Source organism: Salvia splendens, chromosome 15 (assembly GCF_004379255.2).
Source record: "Salvia splendens isolate huo1 chromosome 15, SspV2, whole genome shotgun sequence".
NCBI classification, from domain to species: Eukaryota; Viridiplantae; Streptophyta; class Magnoliopsida; order Lamiales; family Lamiaceae; genus Salvia; species Salvia splendens.
This window is the reverse complement of record NC_056046.1, coordinates 10,816,964-10,842,283: the sequence shown is the minus strand read 5'-3', so window position 1 is coordinate 10,842,283 and position 25,320 is coordinate 10,816,964. Positions and strand designations below refer to the sequence as shown.

The 25,320-nt window shown below is 33.3% G+C and overlaps 3 protein-coding genes across 5 annotated transcripts; 2 read left to right on the top strand and 1 right to left on the bottom strand.

Annotated features, from left to right (window-relative positions):
• The first annotated feature begins 11,954 nt into the window (after positions 1 to 11,954).
• Positions 11,955 to 13,092, top strand: LOC121767124 (uncharacterized protein At4g22758-like). The gene is made up of 2 exons (XM_042163317.1): positions 11,955 to 12,617; positions 12,721 to 13,092. The coding sequence occupies exons 1-2, from the start codon at positions 12,386 to 12,388 to the stop codon at positions 12,900 to 12,902; spliced, it is 414 nt and encodes a 137-aa protein (XP_042019251.1). The 5' UTR covers positions 11,955 to 12,385; the 3' UTR covers positions 12,903 to 13,092.
• A 6,931-nt stretch (positions 13,093 to 20,023) lies between these two features.
• On the top strand, positions 20,024 to 23,962 carry LOC121767533 (protein RBL-like). Of its 3 annotated transcripts, XM_042163818.1 has the most exons (6): positions 20,420 to 20,580; positions 21,304 to 21,427; positions 21,590 to 21,688; positions 22,335 to 23,422; positions 23,490 to 23,623; positions 23,757 to 23,962. In XM_042163818.1, the coding sequence occupies exons 2-5, from the start codon at positions 21,409 to 21,411 to the stop codon at positions 23,601 to 23,603; spliced, it is 1,320 nt and encodes a 439-aa protein (XP_042019752.1). In that variant the 5' UTR covers positions 20,420 to 20,580; positions 21,304 to 21,408; the 3' UTR covers positions 23,604 to 23,623; positions 23,757 to 23,962. The 3 variants fall into 3 exon arrangements, with proteins under 3 accessions (XP_042019753.1, XP_042019752.1, XP_042019751.1); XM_042163819.1 differs by lacking the exon at positions 20,420 to 20,580 and adding an exon at positions 20,024 to 20,045 and having other exon boundaries at positions 23,490 to 23,962; XM_042163817.1 differs by having other exon boundaries at positions 23,490 to 23,962.
• Positions 23,963 to 24,247: 285 nt separating this feature from the next.
• Positions 24,248 to 24,998, bottom strand: LOC121767614 (MLP-like protein 28). The gene is made up of 2 exons (XM_042163934.1): positions 24,787 to 24,998; positions 24,248 to 24,650 (listed from the first exon to the last, which is right to left on the bottom strand). The coding sequence occupies exons 1-2, from the start codon at positions 24,971 to 24,973 to the stop codon at positions 24,391 to 24,393; spliced, it is 447 nt and encodes a 148-aa protein (XP_042019868.1). The 5' UTR covers positions 24,974 to 24,998; the 3' UTR covers positions 24,248 to 24,390.
• Between the last annotated feature and the right edge of the window lie 322 nt (positions 24,999 to 25,320).

Genomic DNA, 25,320 nt, shown 5'->3' with positions numbered 1-25,320 from the left:
TCCGCAGTTGCGTTGTCTATGCTTCGTGAAAATGATGTTTCACACAAACATTTTTGGAAACCAAAACAGAGGTAAAGTTATAGTGAAAAAACTATAGCGTGTTTTACCTGTTTAATGCAATCGATTGCTACCAATAATAAGCCTGTTTTAGTTTTAGTAGTTTATGAATGGAAGAGTTTACAGGGAATTAAAAAGATGCACAATACTAGCATCAATCTTGTATAAGCGATAAATAAGGGAATCAGCATGATTTGCAATTATTGTTTGTGATATTATCAATGTTCATGGCATGTTAGTGAGCTGGAGGCTTAATTAATCATTTAACCATAACTACAATTAAGTAATTAAAATTCTGTTAGCCATCAACTAATAATGACACGGTTTATCTATCGATCACTTCGATGCCACTTTCTTTCATTTCCGCAATGCTTGAATTCGACATTATTGAAATTTGAATGATTAAATAACTATATACTAGTACTACAAAATTTGAATAGAATCACATAATCTTGAACCTAAAGAAAACATTGAAAGCAGAGCACATGGGGAAAACAGAAAATGGGATAACGAACATAGAATTAAGGTTGTACCTTGCGTGTAGATATTGTGTCTTAATTTCATTTCATTAATCCAAGTATCATGGTTTTGATTAGCATATGCTATAAAAAGTGAACTGGGAAAATAATTATTGATCGTATACAGATCTAGCTAGAGCCTTCATTTCAATTATAGTTGAGCTAACATGCATGATCTATGTTGTAACATTAATTAATAGGAACTGCCAGACAATTTGTTGCCTCTCATGGCAGAAGCTATGCTATGATTAATCATGTTATGTCTATCTGTTATCCATGAACTCTCTTGATTACACATTCAACTAATTACCAAAATCACAAACATAAATACTGATACTAATTAATAATTGTGTCAAACATTTAACAATCGAATATTTCACGAATGGGACAATCAGACATGTGATATACAAAAGTGAAAAGCAATGTCATAAGTATAATTTGGTACTCCACATATTATGAAAACAGGTATTAATTTCAAATTTTCGAAGCTTGGAAATGCGGTATAGTATCATTAAACAGATTAATAATCTGTATGAAATTGAAACTATCAGCATCGATAATTAATAATTAATGATATTAAATGAAGTGGAGCCATTGTTAGTTAGGGTCTGTGCAACGTAACACAACCCACTAATATTACCTAGTCACTAATAATTGTCGCCAGAAATAAAATACTACCAGATTGTAAAAAAAGTAATGAGTAAATTATAATTATTCTGTTGTAGTCTCTCATTCTACACCACAATTATCACCATTTTCAAAATCATATACTTTATGAAAACGTTTATTGTTATATATGATAAATGTGGTTTTAATTACTCAATCGTCTATATAGAGCCATATTATATATCCTGTCACCGATAATACTTCTACTCTCATTTATATTAATTTTAGGATAGTGTTGAATATTAGTAGTAGTATTTTGAATGCAACTTGATTGTGTGATTTGCACATTCACATAAATGACGTAGAAATTAATTAAAGTTGTATGGCCCAATCCATTGAATTTTTGTGCATAATTATGAACCATTAAGACATCATTATCCACTAAGAACCCAAAAATTCATCTGTTAAATTAATTCGTTACGTAGTACTACATAGGATATGTACTTAATTAATGTTTTTATCTTCCACCTGAGATAAAGCAAGGACATTTGATCTAATGCTAAAATAATGAATTATACACGGGTCAATTGCATATTTCGTCTTGCTTATTCATTACAAATATAAGCATCAATGTGTCCAAATTTACTAGTAGTATTTTTATTTTTTAGGTGACCTCCAAATTTATTCTGTATATTGAAACTTTAACATATGGTGTATATACTTCAACGAGGATGATATAGAATTAATTGGTTGCTTTAACTTTTTTAATGAGATTCTTAATCTACATGATGAATTGAACAAGTCAAATGTAGTGTTAAATGAGGTTGGAGTCGTACGATGTTAACATTTCCCATCTTAAATAAATAGAATACGTTATTAATATTATCACTAATTCAAGCCTGTATTGGAGTAATAATTTTCAAATGGGTGATGCTAAATGGCCATAATATGGCCAGCCATAAACTTAAAATATTAATAAATATTTGTGTGATTAATGCTAATTCAACAAAATTGATACACCTCAAAAAGAGTAAACATGTTGAGACCATTGTGTCCTTTACTTGAAATATACAACTCCTAATATCTTTTACGCAAATATAAGTATAACCCATGTAGTTGAATATTTTTTTTAAATTTTTAATTTATTATACTCCGTAGTTTGTAAGTGCATATTAATCACAATAATTAACTATGGTTGACAACCGTCATTTATACCAATACAAATTCGACAATTCACTTCTTATAACATTTGCACCTCATGATACGCAAATTATTGGAGTCAGTATTTTCAGAAAATTATCATTCGCACAATTACAAATTCATTAAATTTGTTTTATTATATATATTGAATTTAAGTAATTATAACATTGCAATAAAGAGAAAAAAGATAATTATGTAAACACAACTATATCATAGTATATACAAATAATTAGTATGTTTATTTTTAAAATTATATTATAATGCACCCTACATTTTTAGTATAATTGATAATTTTAAACTATAACATGATTAAATATTATAGACTATCTGATTGTGTTACAACTTAGTTATTATTGATTTCAATTTAATATGATCAATAGAAAAACATTTAGGGAAAGATAAAAACTTAATCTTAGACTAAAAAATTGTTTAAAAATAAATTACTGAAAATAGAAAATTAAAAAAAATAAATTAAAAAGAAATGTTATGGTCTTGTTGTGCCATCTAGGTCGGCCTATTGGATTAAAGGTATTGAAATCATGGCCCAAGAATGCAATTAAAGATATTATGTGTGGCCTATTGGAGCATTAAAGATATTTCTTCATGGCCCAAGAATTTGGATCATGTTATGGTCTTGTTGTGCCAACTAGGTCGGCCCAATACTCGATTATAAATTTAAATATTCATTTATAGAAGTTTACCACACATAATATAATCACACATAATAAACACATTGTAAGTAAAAGTTTGAAAAGCGACTTATTCTTATAACTGGGATGATTATATTCTCGAATTATTTAGGTTAGTGGACATTATACACAGGACGAAAAATGAAGAAAATTGTGGTAGACTTTTTACATAGTATGTATATAATCAAGAATGTATATGATGTGAATGGAATTAATATGAGATTAATGCATATTGGAGAAACTAATAGAAAAAGGAGAGTTGAGGACAGCAGCGGTTTCTCCATCAGGGAAACAGATAGGAGAGAATGAGATTAAAAATTAATTCTTTATTCTTCTTAAAAAAAACTAATCAAACCATAACAACTATCGAATATAAATCGAATCATAACAATTAAACAATAAATTATAAAATAAACTAAATAAATATACGGAGAGATTATCATCTCACTTTCGGAATAAAGTAAAAGTCTAGGTCCTTATCAACTTCCTCACGGTTGAAAACCACCTCACCCTCAAGGTGGAAGGCAGAAAATCATTTTCCAGCTCGTTGTATTTGTTTGGATTTTCATTTGCAAACAAAATTGTATCGTTTGGGATCCCAACGAGAGATGGAGAAACTGTCTTTGGGCTTAAGATCTCCTCAGCGGCTTCAATGACATTATCAATAATGACAACAGTGATTTTTGGGCCGTGGGATTTTGGAGGAAAATTGGTTTCCACAAAAGCCATTGCCTAATCCAGCGTTTGTCATCATTGAGAAGACTCTTCTCTACGTTATTTTCTCTCTTACTTTATTATTTATCCACTTTTTAACTACTTATTATCATTTTTATAAAACGAGTGCAGAAAAGTGACTAGGACTCCTAAGTGGGACGAAGGGAGTATTATTTTGTTTTTATACTTTCTATTATTTGTTTATTTATTTATGTCTAGTTTATAAATCAAAATCCACAAATCTCGTGTCTCTAGATAGTATATAATGCTTAGTATACAATAGACAGTTGCAATCTTATTCCTTGTATTCGATATCCCGGTACTGACCTTTAGTTATACTAGATCTACTCTGTATGCTTGCAGGTATTTTTAGTGCTAATAAATAGTGCATCAATATTAAATAGTGAACTTCATAAATGATACTCCCTTCCGTTCTGTAATAGATGACACACTTGGGTAATGACACATCGTTTTAGTATATTTATATTAACGTGAGAGACAGGGCAATAGCCGACCAACGTCGGTGTATATGGGTCCAAATGGAAATTCCAATAACATATCAAATTTTTTGTATAATATTTTAATTGATCGACTTGTAATATTACGTGCTCCTTACAAAGTTCTTAGAATATAAAAGATGTTCCCTTTAATGTTTAATACTAGTAGTACTATTTTGTACAAATGTTATAATTTGAAAATTATTTTTGCGCTCGACGATTAGAGAATTCCTTTTTTGCCTTTGATTGCGCATGAGTTGTAATTTTATTGGGCTTAATTTGGATTTATTCATTTCTTAACCCTTGTAAAAATTTCAGTAACATAAGTTTGCCCTTTTCATACCAGCGGAATGGGTTCAAATCCCTCTTCTTGCGTTTTAAGTGGGCATGCATTTTTTAATTTTATTTCTTTTTACGTGCAATTTTAGTCTTTTTTGGGTACATGTATCTTTTTAGATACTATATATTTTTTGTTTCACTTTAATCATTGCTGTATCCTGTTAGTTTTGTTTTAACCAATATAGTATGTGCATTGTATTTTTTTAGGTTTCATAGTTTTAATTTCATTTGATTTTGTATCTTTTCGCTTCTCATGTAGTATTTTATAGTAAGTACTACTCCTATTAAACTGTTCTTGAGATGGATCGAGAGAGAGTTGTCACGGGAGTCATATTTTGCTTTGGGCCTTCTCTATTTAATTTAAGTTTGGGCCAACTAAATGAATTAAAATATGTGGGCTGTAAGGATTTAATTCTCTTGGGCTGGTGGACTAATTATTCAATTGTTGGGTTTTATATTTTAACCAGCGTAACACCCGTGCTATGCACGAAAATTAGTTTATGTTTATATAAGTTTAAATTTTTAAAAATTAAGTAATATATATGCCATAAACATAATATAAACAGATACAACAACAATGCATGGAAATCAATTTATGTTTATATTAATTTAAATTTTTAAAAATTAAGTAATTATATATGCCATAATCATAATATAAACAGATACAACAACGATCTAGCCTTTTACAAAATAAAATTGAGTAAATTCATAAATGATGCCATACACTAACATTGTTTGCTATAATAATATTGAATTAAAATTAAGTATGAATATAATTTATAGAATGGTTAGAATTATAGTAAAAAGATCATCAAATTGATAATTTTATATTCATTTAAATCTTTACATTTAGATTATTACCATTATAACATCTATCATACATATGCAAATTTATAATAAAATATCCTAAGCCCTAACCCTAGACTCTAACCTATACCTATATCATTACAATTGATAAAACCTTTTTGACTTCCCTTAGTCTTCTTTCAAAACCTTTCAATTGATAAAACCTTTTTGACTTCCCTTAATCTTCTTTCAAAACCTTTCACTTCCTCCATTTTATAGCAATTATATAACAACTATGTTAGTTTCCTACAATTTATTTCAAAACTTTATATGATTTAAACTAAAAATAGAAAATAAAATATACTCCCTATTTATTAAAATTAGGTAGAGATAGATAAGGTATCCCGACATAGTGGCATTTTGATACCATTGGGAACAGGAAAACAAAATCCCAAGGAGTCCAAAAAATGGAAAAATTGGATGTATGTTCAAAGGATCACATCTAGTAAGAAAAAAATATTTTGTTTTGGTTTGCCGTGTCGTCACCTATGAAATAACGTACGGTATAACTTTAGGAACACTTTTCGCTTTTCCCTTCGGATCTGTTGCAGGAAAGGGATAATGTGGAACTTCGAGGTGTCAATTATATCATTTATGAGAATGGTAAACCAATTCAAGGAATTTATGATACAAATATTCAATTAGTTCGGACTTGTTTAGTATTGTCTTACTAAATCTTTTGGATATCAAATTCAAAAAATACTAACCATAAACCCTAAACTTAAACCTTTAAACCCTATTATTATGTTATAACACCTTTTTAGCATCCCTTAATCTTCTTTCAAAACCTTTCACTTTCTCCATTTATTTATCATAGGAACCTTATTGATCTCCCTCACTTATGACATGATTTTATAGCAATTATATGACAATTATGTTAATTTCCTCCAATTTATATCAAAATTGTATATAATACTCCTATATACTAAACATTGCGTAAACGAAAAAAATCCTTCCTTCATTAATTAGTTCACCAAACCTCGCGTGAAAATTCATGATAAAGTTGCTTGAACTCTTACGCCTTGAACAAAAAAAAGTCCATAGTTAGTGATTTCATATAATTAGCAAACACAATTAATATAATTAGCAGCACAAAACAACATACCATTTGGTCGTGAAAAACATATTCTAAACTCACGATATTGGTTTTGTCTCTAGGAGCGGTAAATTCATAAACACGAATACAACGAATTTTGATAATCGAAGTAGTTGTGAAAAGTTATAGATCATTGAGAAAGATGTGGAATTTTTGCATGGTAGCAACCTTTCTTCTCATGATAATAACAAAAATATCAAGTTTGAGTTGTATAAGGCAAGAGCATACTCATCCGTGCTCTTGCCAAAGAGCACGTATGTGGAGCCCGGACCCACTTTTATTACTTTTTTAATCCCTTCTCTTAGGCAATAGCACAACACCCACATTCATGCTCTTCCGCAAGGACATGCTCAAGGGTTCCACCATTCTATTACTCAATTTAAATAAAACATTTCCACAATATTAAAATGCATTAAAAATATCCGGAATACTATTACAAATTATAAAAAAATTAAAAATTACATAATTAAAATACTAAAAATTTAAAATTACATAATTAAAATCCTAAAAAATAAAAAATACATAATTAAAGGCTAAAAAATACCCCCGTAGAAGACTATTCCTCTGGTTCCAACCGCGGGAGTCGGAGGGGTGATCGTCGGAGCCAGTTTTTTTTTTTGTAAGTAAGAGTGAAAGATTGAGAATTGATAAGAGAAGATGAGAGAATTTAGATGAGAATTGAGAATTTAGATGAGAATTGTGTGAAATTTTAGGTGTGGAAGTTATGGTATTTATAGATGAAAATGTGAATTTTGGAAAAAAAAATCGAAAAATAAATTAAAAGTGGGGAGAAAACGGATATAATTTATTGGGAAGTGGGAAAATATTTTTTTTATTTAATTCGATTTTTTTAAATTAAATCCGTTTTTTTTATTAAAAAAAAGAAAAAAACGAAATTGCGAACGGCATTGCCGTTGGCCAATCAGGCGCCGCCACGTCAGCTGCTCAGCGGCACGGACGTGCTCGATGCATCGATCGACGCCGTGCCAACAGCAAGAGCACAGCGGCAAGCAAGGGTCAGCCGCGCCAGCGGTACGAACGCCGTCCTTGCCAGCGAGCACCGCTGCGGATGCTCTAAATAGGAAGGTGTGCATATTAACCTACCAAATGTTATATTTATAGGCCAAAGAAATAACCATTAGGTTTTCGAAAACCTTTTACAACCTTTTTGCAAACGTTTGTAAAGAGTAGTAGTGTGCATTAAAATTTAAAATAGAGGTGAGAAATAATGTTTTGTAATAAATACGCACTCATGCACAATTTTCTAACGGGTGCTTGGTTATTTATGTATATAGACGTTTAGGATGAGTATTTGCATTAAAATGCACGGAATGATGAGAATTGATGTTTTTGTAACTGATTTTAAAACCGCGGTGTTTAGTTGGCATCAAAAAGTTATGGGAAATTTTTTTTTAATTGCATTCGACGCCATACTACTTTGCATTAGAATGTACAATAATGATGAGTTGATGACAATTTATTTTCTTAATGTCATTAATTGTATTGTAAGGTTCGTCCAATTACATGCATCTCTAAACTTGTCATGGAATACATCAAAATGTAGAAATTAATTAAAAACAGTTTTAATTAAATTGTAATTTTTCATTTAAAATGACACTCTTGTAAATATTTTCAAAACTCTCTTCTCTTTTTATACATGTATAAATAGATTACTCCAGAAATATTAAAAAGCATTAAATCTATTTTTAATTGAATTATTCAATATCAATATTAATAATAAATTTTATTATTAGATAGATTTTCAATCATAAACGGATGCACTATTAATTATTAGATTGTCATTCATAAAATAGCCACAGTACAATTTATATTAATTACTCCAAAAGATAATGCAATTAATCTAGTAATTTGTAATTTGTAACGGCCAGTTTCATTACAAAAATATTAAAAAGTCAGCCAAATATTCTTAAACATTAAATGTGGCTCAAAACTCGACTTTTATATATGCATATATTTCTGAACGCTTTAATTAATTATTCTTTATCCCGGAATACATTTAAGTGAATGAAGTTAATAGCGAAATTAATTAAATCTCTTTATTTAATTAATTCGTGAATGTAACCGAGATTAGTAAAAGGGCAAATGAGTGAGTTTTTGGGGGGCGTGAACGGCCGACCAGCGTTGCACGCGACACCTCGGGTGGTCGCCAATAATCGAAAAATACTTAGAGACAACGTCTTTAATTCACGAAGAATTATTTATTCTTTCTGGAATAATTAATAAAAAATATGAATAACTAATAAGGACACATCCATTTATGCTTAGTGTATTACTTGAGATGATAAGTAGTTTTATCTTCAAAAGGGTCATCTTCGCGAACCAGTTAAAGTTGGAGAAAGAGAAACCGTGTTATGGAAAACCAATTTCAGAAAATTAAATGTTCCGTTACATTTGCGATTTGGTCACAACCTTTGATCGGTCACTATTCCAACAAAGAACTCATGTAAATTAATTAGACAAAGTGAATCTACATCGATGATGAGGAGAAAAACAAAAATAATACTCCATATTTAATACTCCATCTGTCCTATAGTAGATGTCATACTTGGGGATTGACACGAGATTTTAGGGGGTCTTGTTTTGTGTGTTAAGTGGAAAGAGATAAATAATATATTTATATTAATGTGAGAGAGAACTTTTTCTAAAAAAAGAAATATGATATCTTTTGTGGGACAAACTGAAAAGGAAAATGTGACATCTATTATGAGACGGAGGGAGTATTAGATTATATCTTGGTTATATTGTATCTAGAAAACCAAATATGACATTCAATTGTAAATTTGTCCATTTGTACTTTATTTATTTATTTTGAGGCAATATTATGCCTTTTTTTTGGTTGTGGCAATTGTTGGACCACTTTTATGTTGTGAAAAGTACAACATAGGCCCATTAACTACGGAAAGTTGTACAGCACAACCTTTTAGTATTGATATATTTACTCCATAATTTTATTTACCAAAGAAATATCCAAATTTCGTTAAAAGCCTATAAGTAGGCCAAAAAGCAGAACCAAATGTGAAGGGATTTCCAGTTGAAAATGACATCTTACTGGCTACAACCATAGGGCCCCTTCTCGAAGATTCCAAGTAAATATGTTATCAATGGTATAGAATATTAATTACAAAGTGCTATTGATTTTATCATTTTTTAATAATATAATTTATATTACTCAGATTGATTTAACAAAACATATACGCATTCTGTAAAAAAGAGAGAGAAAAAATAATACCCAGAAAAGAGGTGGGTGTCCATTTCGATTTCAAACATGTAATACATTAAATAATTTTTGAAAATAACTTCACTTTTAAAAATTACCACATCAATATTAATTTTGAGTGGCGATAGAATATTGAAATTCGATATGTAAACTAAATGTCTAAGTCTTATTACCAAATTTATGCAACAAATCAAAAGATTGTAAAGTTAACGAAACAATTTAAAAAGTAGAGTATAATTTGCTATAATATCCATAATTACGTATCTAAACACAAGTATTATAAAAAAGTAAGTATGACGATTTGAAATGCGATGGCTCTTGCCGGATTTTCTCAGTGAGAGGTGTGGAAAAGGATGACTTCTTGTTGTTGCAAGTATAGGCCAACTTCTGATTTCTAAATTATTAATTTTTGCTTCGAAATGTGATATAGTACATTACATTAGCTTTTACTAAAAACACAAGTGTCGTGTTTCATATTTTCAAAGGTAATTGATACTTAAAAAGTGTGGTATTAGATTGTTTGAGATTTAATGAATAAAAAAACATGATGAATTTTAATATCAAAGGCCACACATTCTTATTATTGTCAATTAATTGGTCCTTCATCTTAATTTTCAAATAGCGACACCATGAGTCCATATTCTGGACTCATATAAAGAAGAGCAATTAAGGAATTTTTCAGACCAAAAACTAATTATTAGGTACATTTTTATTTTTATTTTTATTTTAATTGATAGTTGAATTTTGCCGAATTCAAGCGCGATATAATATTCATTGTGACGTGTATACTAAGAAGAATATGCATTGCTCCATTAAAGCGACAGAAAAATGAAAGAAGAATATGCTGCCATTGCAACCTCGCCACAAAGTCCAAGGTACAAGCCTTCACTTCACATTTTAGTTAAAAACCAATGTCAAATTTCTATTCATATTTTGAATTGTAATACTACTCCATATCCAAAGGACCCATAGTTCCATCCTCAAACTTAATTCTAACACAATTTTAATTCTAAACACAATATGGTAAAACGGATCCTCAATATATTTTACTATTTATGTCGTTCTTATTAGTTGAAAATTGTATTGAAGTATGAAAAGAATGTTCTTGTAAGTCACATTTGGATTCAAAGTCATACTTCAAAACACACAATTATAATTTTGATAGTAATTATATAATCTTTAATTTGTCATTAAATATAAATTCAAATATTTATAATGATCATCCTCACAAAAAGATAATGTCACGTAAAATTATCCATAATATCATTAAAATAGGCCGTCCATTATATTTTGCGACTTAAAAAATCCCTGTACCCTTATTTGGAAAACAACCTCTAAATTAGCTCGAACCATAGAAGAGATTGCATTACAAAATGATGATGAGACATACTTAATTTAATTGGTTAAATTTAACCAATTAACTTCAAATATTTCATTTTCAGTCATTGATCAGAGTTTGATTCATCATTTATTTTAGCACGTGGAGTTAGTCACTAACAATCGCAATTTCAATGGAAGGAAAAATGAAAACTTTAAATATACTTTTATTTAGATTAAACACTATAACGAGAGTTTGATAAAGTTTTATGTACTTATGGACGGATGGCAATGGTGGAGTCGCTTGACTCCACCCAACCCTACCTAAATATTGCAGACAAGATATGTTAAAAAAGTTATCATTATTTTGATTCAATATCATTAATAAGATTGAAATAATAGTAACAATTTAACATTAAATAAGTTCAGTAATTGCTAGTAATTATAATATAAATATAAAATAAAAAAGATGAAGAGTTCCCTGCCTCTTCCTAGTTTTGGCCTCTGAGTGTATTTATGAGTTATGAATCGCATATAATAATCTCTCTTTCCTTTTCAACTGCAAGACCACATGTCGTTGAATTGAATTTTGACTTATTGTAAAAGAATTCATGTTTTACCATCTAACCAAGGCAACTTGTGAATTGTTTTAGTAATTTTTTGTTAAGGAAAAAATAAAAATAAAAATAAAAATAAAAATAAAAATAAAAATAAAAATAAAAATAAAAATAAAAATAAAAATAAAAATAAAAATAAAATTAATCACATTCCTAACCTAACCCTAATTGGAGATTGCATTCACATTGCGTTATTATAAATCCACACATCCCTCCGCCTTTGCGTAATCACAACTCTACCAAATTCCTCTCCGTTCAGTTCGAATCGATTCCTCCCAAACTCTCTTCCTCCGCCGCTGCCTCTCGATTGATCCTTTTTCCTTTTTCAATTCCTCTCTCCAGTTGTGTGATCATCCCAAAACGATTCACAGTTTTCCTTTGTGAATGGTGGAAATCTCAGGCGCACAATTGATGGTCATCCCTTCTTCTTCTATTCAAAGAAGAGGGGTTTCGCTTTCGACCGCTACCTCCTTCTGCTTCGGCTCTTGCATGGAAGGCTGGTACTACCGCTGCCAAGGCCTCGACCCGTGAACTCACTCCAGATTCAATTTTTTTTTCTCGTTGCGAAGAGCTTCAATTCCCCCCCCCCCCCCCCCCCTTTTCATTTAATTCGTCAATTTTCACTCGTAAAAGAAAATCGAAGAAAAAACAATGTTGCTTTACAAGCAGAAGAAGACTCAGGCGGCGAAAGTGAACCGGCTCCTGATCAGCGTAACGTTTCTGGGTAGCGCCGGTCCAATCCGGTTCGTGGTGAAGGAAGAGGAGCTAGTTGCTGCTGTGATTGATACAGCGCTGAAATCGTATGCGCGCGAGGGCAGGCTCCCTATCCTTGGATCTGATCTCAACAATTTCATGCTCTATTGCCCGATTGCTGGAACTGAAGGTAATCTATTAAAAATTCAAGTACAATTGCACTAGTTTGTGTATTGCTCTGTTTTTTTTTCCAAATTTAAGGTTAAATTAATACTGTATGTGTTGTGTTACAGCTCTGAGTCCATGGGAGACGATTGGATCAATGGGCGTTCGGAATTTTGTGCTGTGCAAGAAGCCTGAAGCGGAGAAGGAGAAGGAGAAGGCGAATGAGAGCGAGAAGCTGCCCCGCAAGGGGTCTGGCAGCTGGAAATCATGGTTCAATAAATCACTCGATTCAAAGATATCTTCCCATTGAATAACTCTTGAGATGGTTTTATTATCTATATTTTGTTGGTTTGTTTCTGCTCGGTTGTGAATTGGGGTTGATATAACTTGAACCTTTGGTTCTGGAGCCCTGCTTTATTTTGATTCAGTCACTTCTAGTTTTCTTCTTTTTTTACAATTTCACTCTTCATTGATTATACAATCATTTTTATTTTGATTCAGTCAGTTCTTGTTTCCGTGCGATGGTCCATCCCTAAGTATGAATTTCTGCTGGCATTATCAATTAATATGATAAAATTAAAATTACATGGATTTTAGCACATCTTAAGATGCATGGCTAAATGCCAAATGCATTTCGATGTTAGATTAGAGGACCCATTCCCACCAGGGAATCAAAATCAATCCTTAAAAACTTGAAAAATATCATAAAAATTAAATTATCTCCCTCCATCCTATAATAGATATCCCACTTTTTTTTATTTGTCAAACAAAAGATGTCATATTTTCTTTTAAAAAAAAAGTTCTATCTCATATCAATATATAAAAATATATTTTTCCTCTGCACTTAACATATAAAACAACATCTCCTAAAATTTCGTGCATCGCCCAAATATAACATCTTTTATGAGACGGAGATAGTACTAACTTTCTTGATTTAAATTATTTTTTTCACATACCATATGGAGTATCAAAGTAATTTTACGAGGCTTCTAACAAAATCTCAATTGTACTTCCGATGAAAAAATGTACACGAAATTGTAATTTGTAAGAAGTATATTTCTTTAACGACTTAGAAATTAATGCTCTTTATTGCATTGCTAGATGCCCTAAGTCAATGTAAATAATGGCCTAAGTTCAATGTACATAATGCTGAAAAAATTATAATGTTGTTTAAGTATGTTTTTAAAATTTGCAGGCAGTTGTATGTAATGCGTATTTAAGAGTATCTTGTCTGGTTTACCCAAAATATCAAGTTTAACTAATTAACTCTAATAATACTATAATACTATAATATCAAGTTCAAACGGGAAAACATGCCACTCTAAGTTGCTCATTAGACTTGTATTGTTCTACACCTTTAACAATGAAACATATGAATGGATTAAAACATCAACCTAATCATGTACACTGAACATGTACACGATGAGTAGTTCACAATTAGCTGAACACATAACCTATGAACCAATTTTCAATGTCTATAAACTCCTGCGGAAGCGCGGGAGAAATAAACATCTACTATAATCACCTACTTAATCCACTATCAAATTATCCTCTGAACAATTCTAATTCAATAGCCTACCAACAATTAAACATTCCTAGACTATGTTAAAGAGACAATACCAAAGGAAAGAACAACACTACATTATTATCCATAAACATAGTGTATAAACATTGAGCACATTATTGGTAACAAAACACATGAATTCAATGGTGTAGAAACATCCATACAAAGTCTAGATTACATCTTGGAGCGACATAGAGAGTTTAGCCTAAACACATGGTGGAATTTGCAATAAAAACCATAGGAATCATGCTCTCGATGAGTGGAATTGGGATGTGGAGACGGATCGTCGGAATGTTTGCTGGAATTTCTTCCTTCTCTTCTTCCTCCTCTCTTTCTCTCTTTTCCCCACTCTTTTCTCATCCAAGAATGTCTGAATAAACTCCCCAAAACTGCCTCAAAACTATTTGAAAACTGAATTTGGAGGTTACTGCGTCTTCGTACCCGGCCGAGTGCATTATTGGGCATAAAATTCACCTAGTCGGGTGCCAATTTTGAGGACTTGCTGGAATTTCCATGTTCTGAACATCGTGCCCGGCCGGGTGGAATTATTAGGCATAAAATTCACCCTACCGGGTGCCACATTTTGAGAGCTTTCTGGACCCACGACGCAAACTAGGCAGTCTGTCAAATTGGGCATTTTGCATGACTTTCTCAATGACCTTGTTCTCCATCTGAGCTTCATTCCTTGTTTCGTTTCACCATTCATTCATCTTCCTACACCATAAAACATACTTTTGCAAGCATCAAACTATATAAATCATGTAAAGTTATAGAGATAAAAATGTACAATTTGATTCGCATCAATAGTTTATGTAATGCTTAGAGTTCAATGTAGATAATGCTGAAAAAGTTGTAATGTTGTTTAAATATGTTTTGAAGATCATAGAAGATATAATGCCTCAAATATTTTATAATTTATTAAAGTATTTGAATGTTGACCTTATAAGTTAGACAAAAATTGAGAATTAGGCAATCACGAATATGAAGGAGAATGAACACAAGGAATTGTTTACCCAGTTTGATACAAAGTGTATCTACGTCTGGGGCATCCTCTTAGCATCGCTCATGTGGCCAAGTCGACAGTGTCACAAATCTGCATTATTTGCTTCACTTGCAAGATCAATGCAATCTTTGGGGTTAGTTGTGATATACAACGTACCCTCCTTCTTACCTCGAGCTACTATCATAGCTCCCTTGGTAATCTTCCAATTGTCGCAACCAAACGTCACCGTGGACCCTTCTGCATCTAGCTGCCCAATCGAAATCAAATTTCTCTGTAATCCAGGAATGTGTCTGACTCCATTTAGTTTTATCACAGATCCATTGTATGTCACTACCTTCACGTTTCCCTTTCCCACGATATCTAAAGGCTCGTCATCAGCCAAATGTACTTTCCCAAAATCGCCAGAAACGTAGTTTTTCATTATCTCCACATTGCTGCATGAATGGAACGACGCTCCAAAATTCAATACCCACGATTCCATCGGACTACTCGCACTTAGGACCAAGGCCTCGCCATCGTCATCAGACATGGTAGCGTTTGTTGTATTCTTCTCTTTCTGATCCTTATTCTTATATTTCTTCGGTGTCTCACACTGATTTCTAAAATGCCCAAACTCATCACAATTCCATCATTTAACTTGATCCAAATCCTACTTGGATTGGCTCATTCCTTTGGATTTTGATCTTCTACGATTTTGCTTTCCCTTCGATCCGCCTCTCTGTTCTGTACTCAATACTGATCCAGAAGTAGATGATCCTGATTCTTTCCGGCGAACTTCCTCACCAATCATCAGATCTCTTACTTTGTCAACTGTCAGGTTTGTCTCTGCAGCAGTAACTGCTGTCACTGTGCCAGCCCAACTCTCAGGCATGGACGATAGCAAAATTATGGCACGAATTTCATCAGCGAATTTTATATCAACCGAGTTCAGTTGCGAAGTAATCATGTTGAACTCGTTGAGATGTTGTTGCACCTGCTTTCCCTTTTGCATTATAAAATTAAACAATCGTCTAATCAAATGTACCTTGTTTGCCGTTGATGGTTTCTTATACATATTCAGCCTCCGTAGTAGACAAAACAACGGTCTTCTGCAACTTAGAAGTCCATGAAATAGCAGTACCATCATAAGTAAATACATACCCGGTTGTGCTTCTTCTCCCATCAAGATCATTGGACGTCAAGTCTGCATCCACATAACCTGCCAGCTTGACATTCTTGCCATTGAAACATAAGACTCTTTTGTAGTACCTCTCAAGTATCGAAGGATCCATTTAACTGCTTCCCAATGTTGCTTGCCCGGATCACCCATGAACCAACTCACTACTCCCACTGCTTGTGCAATATCAGGCCTCGTACACACCATTAAATACATAATACTGCCAATTGCTGAAGCATAAGAAACTTTCTTCATTTCAGCATGTTCTTCTTTTGTACTCGGCGACTCCTTCTTCGACAGCTTGAAATGACTGCCCAAAGGCACACTTAGTGGCTTCAAATTATCCATGTTGAATCTTTCCAAAACCTTACCAATGTAAGCATCTTGCGAAAGATACAATTTTCCTGCCGCCTTGTCACACTCGATTCCCTTGCCCAAAATTTGATTAGCCTCTCCAAGATCTTTCATGGAGAATCGTTCAGACAATTGGGAGATTATTAATTTTGGAGCCTAAAAAATCTCCAAGTGGGAGATTATTAATTTTGGAGCCTAAAAAATCTCCTACCATGTTTAGGATTTGTTTCCTTGAAGTATATATTTCATTGTGACAGATTTATTCCTTAGAAGATATTTCCTTATGGAATATGTTTCCTAGTTTGACTAGAATTAGAGCTCTCTATTGTACTTATAAATAGAGGTGCTCCCTCATTGTAAAATCATCCTGAAATTATATAGTGAAATCTCTGGCTTGGCATCGCCCCCAGATGTAGATACACTTTGTATCGAACTGGGTAAACAGTTCCTTGTGTTCATTCTCTTTCATATTTGTGATTGTCTGCGTTTATTTCCCAACAGGAAAAACTAGTTAGAAGGAGAAATTTAAGAAAATATCGATATTTGAAGGCGATCAGGTAAAATTAATGAATAGAGAAGAGTAGAAAAAAATAGTTTGAAGACCTTACAAAGCTATTAGAGCCATTTTCACTGCTTATAAATTGTTTATGAACTTATTTCGCAGAACACTTCTAAATATTATTAGCCCGAATGAACACCCCATACACTTCATTAACGGTTGAACCACAAAATTAAATACTACTCCCACATGGCTTCGCCTGGTTTAACAAATGTTTGTTTCCATTGTTATTCTGTTTGCATATGTAATTGAATTCTCATGTGTTATTATTTTATTTGTTGTCGAACGAGGTTTGTACATGGATGTTGACCTTTTGTATAATTTGTATTGGTTGTTTATTGCTAAATTATCAATAGGTTAGGTATGAATTGCATCTTTTATACTAAGATAATGTTTATGCTTCATTATCTTATCAATAAATAATAATCTTAAACAGAAAATTGACCCCAAAATGAGTAATTGAATTTTTTATTCAATCAATTTGTGTGTACTGCAAATGAATAAGACGTAAAAATCACGTGTTGGCTCATTGTTCTAATCATAGGCCAATTATGTATATATAGGCTTGACCCCCGCAGTAAACTAGAGGTTAATTAGGACTCAAGTTGGAAGGCCCTTACAAAAAAATTCTACTACTCTACTATTATATGGTAATGGAAGACAATGACTTATTCATATTTGAATAATTTGATTATAGAGCTCATTATATTTTTTTTTGCGTATATCTTATGAAAAGTTAGAAACAAAAATGTAGTAGTAATAATTAATTTGTAAAGCCTTGTAATGGTTAATGGTATCACGTATTTCTAATTATTGGATAATCTTTCTCATCAATTATTGTTTTGACATGTGGCTGCAATTTGGTGAGTAACGTAAAATCCCTTCAGCTGCAACCCCCACATGTGAACTACAAATTCTGATATGTCTACTCCACGATTTATGTTTATAAATTAGTGGAGTAGTATTTTTTATAAGTGCATTGCAGTCTAATGTTTGGAGTCGGACACTTGTTGGTCCTAAATGTAAATGTAAATGTAAATGTAAATGTAAATGTAAAGTGTGTGTTCGTGGAATATGCTGACCGGTTAAAGACAATACTTTGATCAGACAATTAAGTAGAATGAATAAAGACTATTCGAATTTTCAGCCTTAACCCGTAAGCTCGGTCGAACAGGATTAGTCGGATTCCGCCAAAAGGCCGATTCGGTACACCTGTGGTTAAACAAAAAAAAAAGACTATTCGAATTTTAGCAATCACAAAACACACACACACACACACACACACACATATATATATATATATATATATATATATATATATATATAGGGATGTATTCATTTCCTTTTCCTATATTTCCTCCTTTTTCCTTCTTAATATCAGCCATTAGATTAGAGAAATGGACGGTCAAGATCAACATTGGGTAATTAATCCCGTGTTGCATTATTTGTCCTATTTTGTGCATTATGAGGGTACAATAGTAATCTAATAATGGCTGGAAACCGCTACGAATAATGCACCACATGGTCACGAGTAATGCATATAATTGCCTATATAATGCACAATATGTGAACTGCAATGCATACGAACAAGATGTGATGTGTTATGATGTTTGACACACGTTTCTTGTTTCCCCTAAGGGTTTAATAAGCTTATGGGCTAGAGTATAGTACGTAGACATGTATGTAATCTTCACATGGTAACGAGTAATGGATATAATTGACTATATAATGCACAATTTGTAAACTGCAATGCATACGAACAAGATGTGCTGTGTTATGATGTTTGACACACGTTTCTTGTTTCCCGTAAGGGTTTAATAAGCTTAGGGGCTAGGGTATAGTACGTACGCATTAATAACAAATTATAAAACGATACGAATAATTCACCAAATTGTCACGAGTAATGGATGTTATTAACTATATAATGCACAATATGTGAACTGCAATGCATACGAATAAGATGTACCATGTTATGATGTTTGACACACGTTTCTTGTTTCCCCTAAGGGTTTAATAAGCTTAGGGGCTAGGGTATAGTACGTAGACATTACTAACAAATTGTTGTTATTGGAATGTACGTATGTGCATTATTTGGTTTAGGTAGTGCATTATGTAGCTGTTAATTGTCATTATCTCAGTATATTATGCATTATTAGAGGTATTGTGTATATGGGTTAATCAACGGATTGAAGATTACATACGTGCCTTAACCCGCAAGCTCTGTTGAACAGGATTAGTCGGATTTCGCCAAAAGGCAGGTTCGGTACACATATGGTTAAACAGAAAAAAAAGACTATTCGAATTTTAGCAATCACAAAACACACACACACATACATATATATATATATAATATATATATATATATATATATATATATATAGTAGAATATAAATTATGGTAGAGGAGAGAACTGAGAACGTGTGGGTGTTGAATACAAAGGCCCCTCGCCTGGAAATTGAATTAGCAGAGGCAGAGCATTATTGGAAATAGAAAAGGGATGGTTTGGGGCTTCACCGAATTCGGGTGGAGCGAGGTATTAACTTGGTGAAACCTTGGTGTTGTACAATCCACGTCCACTTAATGAATGAATATTTGTTGATGCTATGTGTATGACCACGATACATTCACTGGAGACGACATCATGGGGAGGTAGAATGTCTGGAAATGGGATCTCCCAGATGGAACTCAACTTACTAGAATCCAGCCGAGCAGAGCAGTGACACCTGGCTGTCTAAGGAGAGCTGCATCGTGTGGAACAACGGGAAGCTGGTTCGGCCCATCACTCTCAGACTCGGGCGAGCTCCAACTTCAGATCGAGTGAGTGGCTTCACCTTCCACTTAATCACCATCAGATCACATCAATTGTTATTAACAAGAGTATTGAGGTAGATAGAGATTGTTTCTGTAATTTGTAGTTGCAGTTCGTACTACTAGTACATGATTTTGGCTTACCAACTACTACAACAGTTATATCCAATTACAATGAATTTATTGTTTTTTTTAAATGAAGAATTTATTGTTTTAAAAACCTAAACAATCACTAAATAAAACCAGTGCAATTTTCATTAATTAAAATAATCATACTATTGTAAATTTTCAAACATTAGGGGTGAATTTGCAATTTAAATTGAAAAACAAATATAGTTTCTCTTTTTTTTTCTGACGTAAGAAATATGCATTCATAAAAAAACCCAGCCCGCCTAAATTAATCCCCCGCCGTCCAGCTCCGCCGCACGCGCACCGCAGAAGTAGCTCAACTATGAAGTGGTGCATTTGATGAATGAAGGAATCAATCGAACTGTTTCTCTATGATTCTGTAAACTTGGCGTTGCCGAAGACAGGAAATTTGGAGGCAATTCTCGTTTTTCAATTTTTATCCAATTAGGTTTTTTATGTATTTGTATAATGAATTGATTTTCCTGAGCTTTATCATGCTTTCCTTCGATTTTGGTTTCCTTGACAAATACTGTATTTTGGTGATGCTGGGTATGCTTATTTACCTGAACTCGCTTATGCTTTGTATTTGATGGCATGAAAATGCCATTTTAAATCAAGCATCGAATACGAAATAGAAGTTAGCACATATGAGTGGATTTAGCCTATCACAAGAAATACTAGAAACTTATTTCCTCCATTGCTGTTTAGTGGTGTGAAGTCCTTTAAGCAGGAATGAAGTTGTATTGAAATATTTGATGTTTCTGCTTGATCGGTAGTTTGGCTTTGCACATATAGTCTTGTTCCCGATTCATATGTTAGGTATTTTCATAGGTATTAAAAACTGAATAAGATTTTTTAATTTTCATTAGTGAGAAGAACAGTCTTTTGTACACCAAATATGTAAAACAAAAATCATCACCATTCACCAATGTCTCCTGAATGAAGATTTAATGAGCGTAAAAAACGGCCATATGCTCATTGATTTCTTTTTGTTGTGCATAGAAAGAACAATCATGATTTAGTGACAATTTGAGGTGTGTGTGGGGGGGTTGGTTGGATGAGTATTTTGCAATTTGGTTTTACTTTCATATGTTGATAGATTTGGATTAATTTCTTCACTGCATTTTTCCATTTGTAGAATCGCAGTATCCACTGGAGTCTGGAGCTGGCTTAATGGGTCATGTTTAATTTGTGTGTATGCCTGAGAGGTATATCGAAGCAAATTTGAAACCTTTGGTGCACCATGAAAGCTCCCATTATTGGTAATTTTCTTTCTTCTTCTTAATTTTTTTTACTCTTAGAAGTTTAAAGGTTCTTTCTTCTGTCTCTGTTTGTACAGGGGGTTTGTGGTCCCTTGTCTATTACTCATGTTGTTTTCTTCTGTACTTGAACTTTAAAAGTTTTGTTTTTTGAGTTGCATGCAGATCCACTACAGGGTGATTTTCCAGAAGTAATAGAGGAGTATTTGGAGTATGGTGTTATGAAATGTATTGCATTTAATCGCCGTGGAAACCTTCTTGCTGGTATACTTTTGCTATAATTTTTAAAATCTCTTTCAATTTATTTATTTCTTTATTTTGCTATGTATTGTCGATAATGTAACTAAATTGGGTCTCTGAAAAGCGAGCAAGTTGCATATCATACTGGTCTTGCATGAGTGGAGAAAGTATTCTCATACTGTCATACAGCTCTAAAATTTGGTCTAGTTTGTACTTGGAACTTTCCAATATTTCCAGTGTACTATAAAGCTTGCTATATTAATGCTATTATGTTTTAGTCCACTCTTTGATTTGATACTGCTAACTCCATTCTTAGAGCCAAAACTTATAGACCTCTAGCATTGATTGTTATTGATTTCAAGTAAAGATCCTTTCTATTCCTTAATTCCTTATGTGAAGAAATTCTTATAGCTTGTGGTCTTACTGCACAAGACATGCCTTGATGCAGTTACTCTTTGCACTATTTGATCCATATGGGCAAGAGGTAAATATGGTAGCCAGTAGCCTTGAACTTGATTATTGTACCTTATCACTAATAAAACTTCTCAACTTCGAACTTTTTTACCTAACAAAGTTGGCAATACCTGATCATTCTTGTTTTCCTTCTTCCATTTGCCCTTTGTGGTCTTGCAAATTACCACCATTGTAACTTTGCTATGTTTAATACCAGCTGGGTGCTCCGACGGAAGTTGTATCATATGGGATTTTGAAACCAGAGGCATTGCTAAAGAATTAAAAGATAAGGACTGTGCTGTGGCAATAACAAGTGTTTCTTGGTCCAAGTATGGCCACTGCATACTAGCTGCAGCTGTAGATAAGTCGCTGACTCTTTGGGATGTTGTCAAAGGAGAGAGAATGGCTCAAACTGTACTACAACAAACGCCTTTGCGTGCTTGTCTCCATCCTGGTTTTTCCAACCCGTCAATTTGCTTAGCTTGTCCTCTGTCATCAGCCCCAATGATTGTCGACTTGCTTACAGCGACCACAATTGTGCTTCCTGTGTCATTGTCTGACATAGGAAATGGTGCCACCCCTCCATCTAGTAATAAAATTCCAGATGGATCTGCTCCTTTTTCACCTGCTATTGCGTGCTTCAGCAAGTATGGCGATTTGGTGTACGTGGGAAATTCCAAAGGAGAGATACTAATTATTGATGGTGTAAGCATCAAAATACGTGGTATGTTTTCTATACCAGGGAGCGCACTGATAAAGAATATTGCATTTAGCAGAAGTGGACAATATCTTCTGACAAACTCAAATGATAGAATTATCAGAATCTATGAAAACCTTTTGCCATTGAAAGGCGGGCATGAAGTGCTGGACAGAGCAAACCAGGAATCCATTGAGCAAGATGAAGTACAAAGACTGAAGCATGCAGGATCAGAGGCTCTAGCTCTTTTCCGGGAGTTTCAGGATTTAATCACCAAAGTGCATTGGAAAGCACCATATTTTAGTGGTGACGGAGAGTGGGTTGCTGGAGGTTCTGCTAGCAAAGGAGAGCATAAGATCTATATATGGGACATGGATCGGCGTCTTGCTAAAATTCTGGAGGGTCCAAAAGAAACATTGCTAGATTTGGCCTGGCATCCTGTCAAACCTATAATTGCTTCCGTTTCCTTGACTGGAATCGTTTATTTGTGGGCGAAGGACTGTACTGAGAACTGGAGTGCATTTGCTCCAGATTTTAGAGAGCTCGAGGAAAATGAGGAATATGTGGAACGAGAAGATGAGTTTGATTTGGTGCCTGAAACAGAGAAAGTGAGCAGTGCTTTTGGTTTTTATAAATCTTTGGTGTTTCCATGCTAAGATGTTGATATATTTTCAGGTGAAAGAGTTGGATATCTACGAAGACAGAGACATTGATATTGTGACAGTCGAGGAAGGAGATTTTGCCTTGAGTGATTCAGACATGTCACAGGAAGAAATATTTGTCATCTAAGAAATCATGAAATCCAGAATGTAAGATTTTTTGTGTTATCAAGATTCAGCTTATCAGTCTTTTTCATTTAAGTCATGTTACATAGATCTTAGCACTTAATATGACTGCATTCTTCGCCTCTTCAATTCAAGGATTGCAATTATTTTGAAACAGAAATTGTGAGAAGTCTCCTTGGAACTGTAATTTGTCTTGTAGCTTGAGGTTTCTAGTGAAGATAAGATGTCTCAACAGCAGATGAGGGAGATCATGTATAGCCTGAGGGCATCGATTCATGTGATAACAACTCTTAGGAACAAGTACGCCTCTATATTGCTTCCTGTACTCAAATTTTCTTACTAAAATACTACAGTTGGATTGTTGTGTTTTGTTATGTTGTCAGATTTTTCGTTGTCTTGGATAAATTCCTTGATTCTGCTCAGTTCATTGAATTCCCTAGGAGATTAGAAATTTTAGCATGCACAGTGAATCTACAAATCTCTCACATTATCTTGTATGGATATATGTTTGTCTGGAACGAACGAAGGGAGTATATGATATTACTAAAACCCAAATGAGACGTTTGTTTCGAGTGATACAATGGATTGATAAAAATAACCCAAGCTAACATACTATTCACTTGGAAACATTGATTAATTTTAAGCTTGTTTGACATAGGTAAACCCACATAGTATTATAAAAACACATTAGCACACAATGTAACAAGTTGAACTTGGACAAGCAAATCACAGACAGCATCCAGATTTCACACCTAGCAATAATTATAGAAGACATTCTAGGTTTAATTTATTTATTTTTGTTTGAGAAGGTAAGCATCAATGTCTTTGGCCATGGTCCCAAGAAATTGAAGATGAGAGTGTGGATGAGGCACATCTTCATTAGCCTTGTCATATTCCACACTCCATTTCACTGTATTCACACCTCCAGCTTCGAGTGTCGCTTTGAAGCTTTTGAAGTACTTGGTAACCTCTCCGTCGATGAGCTCAAACGTGATCAACTTATTCACTTCGTCCAGTGCCACGATCTTGTCCGTAGCAATCACAGGAACACCTAAAACACGATAAAAATATATTGTGATGACGTATTGGTGTGAAAATATTATCCCTCGTTGGAGTGTGAAGGTTTTCTCACACGATAAATTTACACACGCGATCATCTTGAATAAAATAAAAATAGACATTGTTACCCATGACATAAGTCCAGAGCCTAACGGAGCCGAGGCTCTTTCCGTCTCCTTCGAGCACTTGAACGCTTCGCAGCTTGTCGGGGCAAATTGAGGGCATGAGGTAGGTTTTGCTGTGGTAAATATCGAAGAATTTATGGGGTGATGATGCTATTGGGGTTTGGAGCTCGAGTTTATGAAGTTGAGCCATTGCTTGGTTTTGGTTAGTAAAAATCAAGTAGAGCTTATGGCTCTACTTATATTGGATTCGAGAGGGAGTGCAATTGTTCCATTGTAAGAATTTATTCGACATAGCAATTGGTGGGACTAATATTCTACGCATATTTTGACTTTATGAGCACACTAGATTCTTCATTTATTTATAAATATGTATAATTATAAATTTATACTCCCCCCATCCAACATTAAATCTCTCATTTTTCTTTTTTCGTCCGTCCGTCAATAAATGTCCCATTTCACTTTTACCATATTTGATAAGTGAACCCTACATTCCACTAGCTCATTTCACTCACGTTTCATTATAAAACCAATATATAA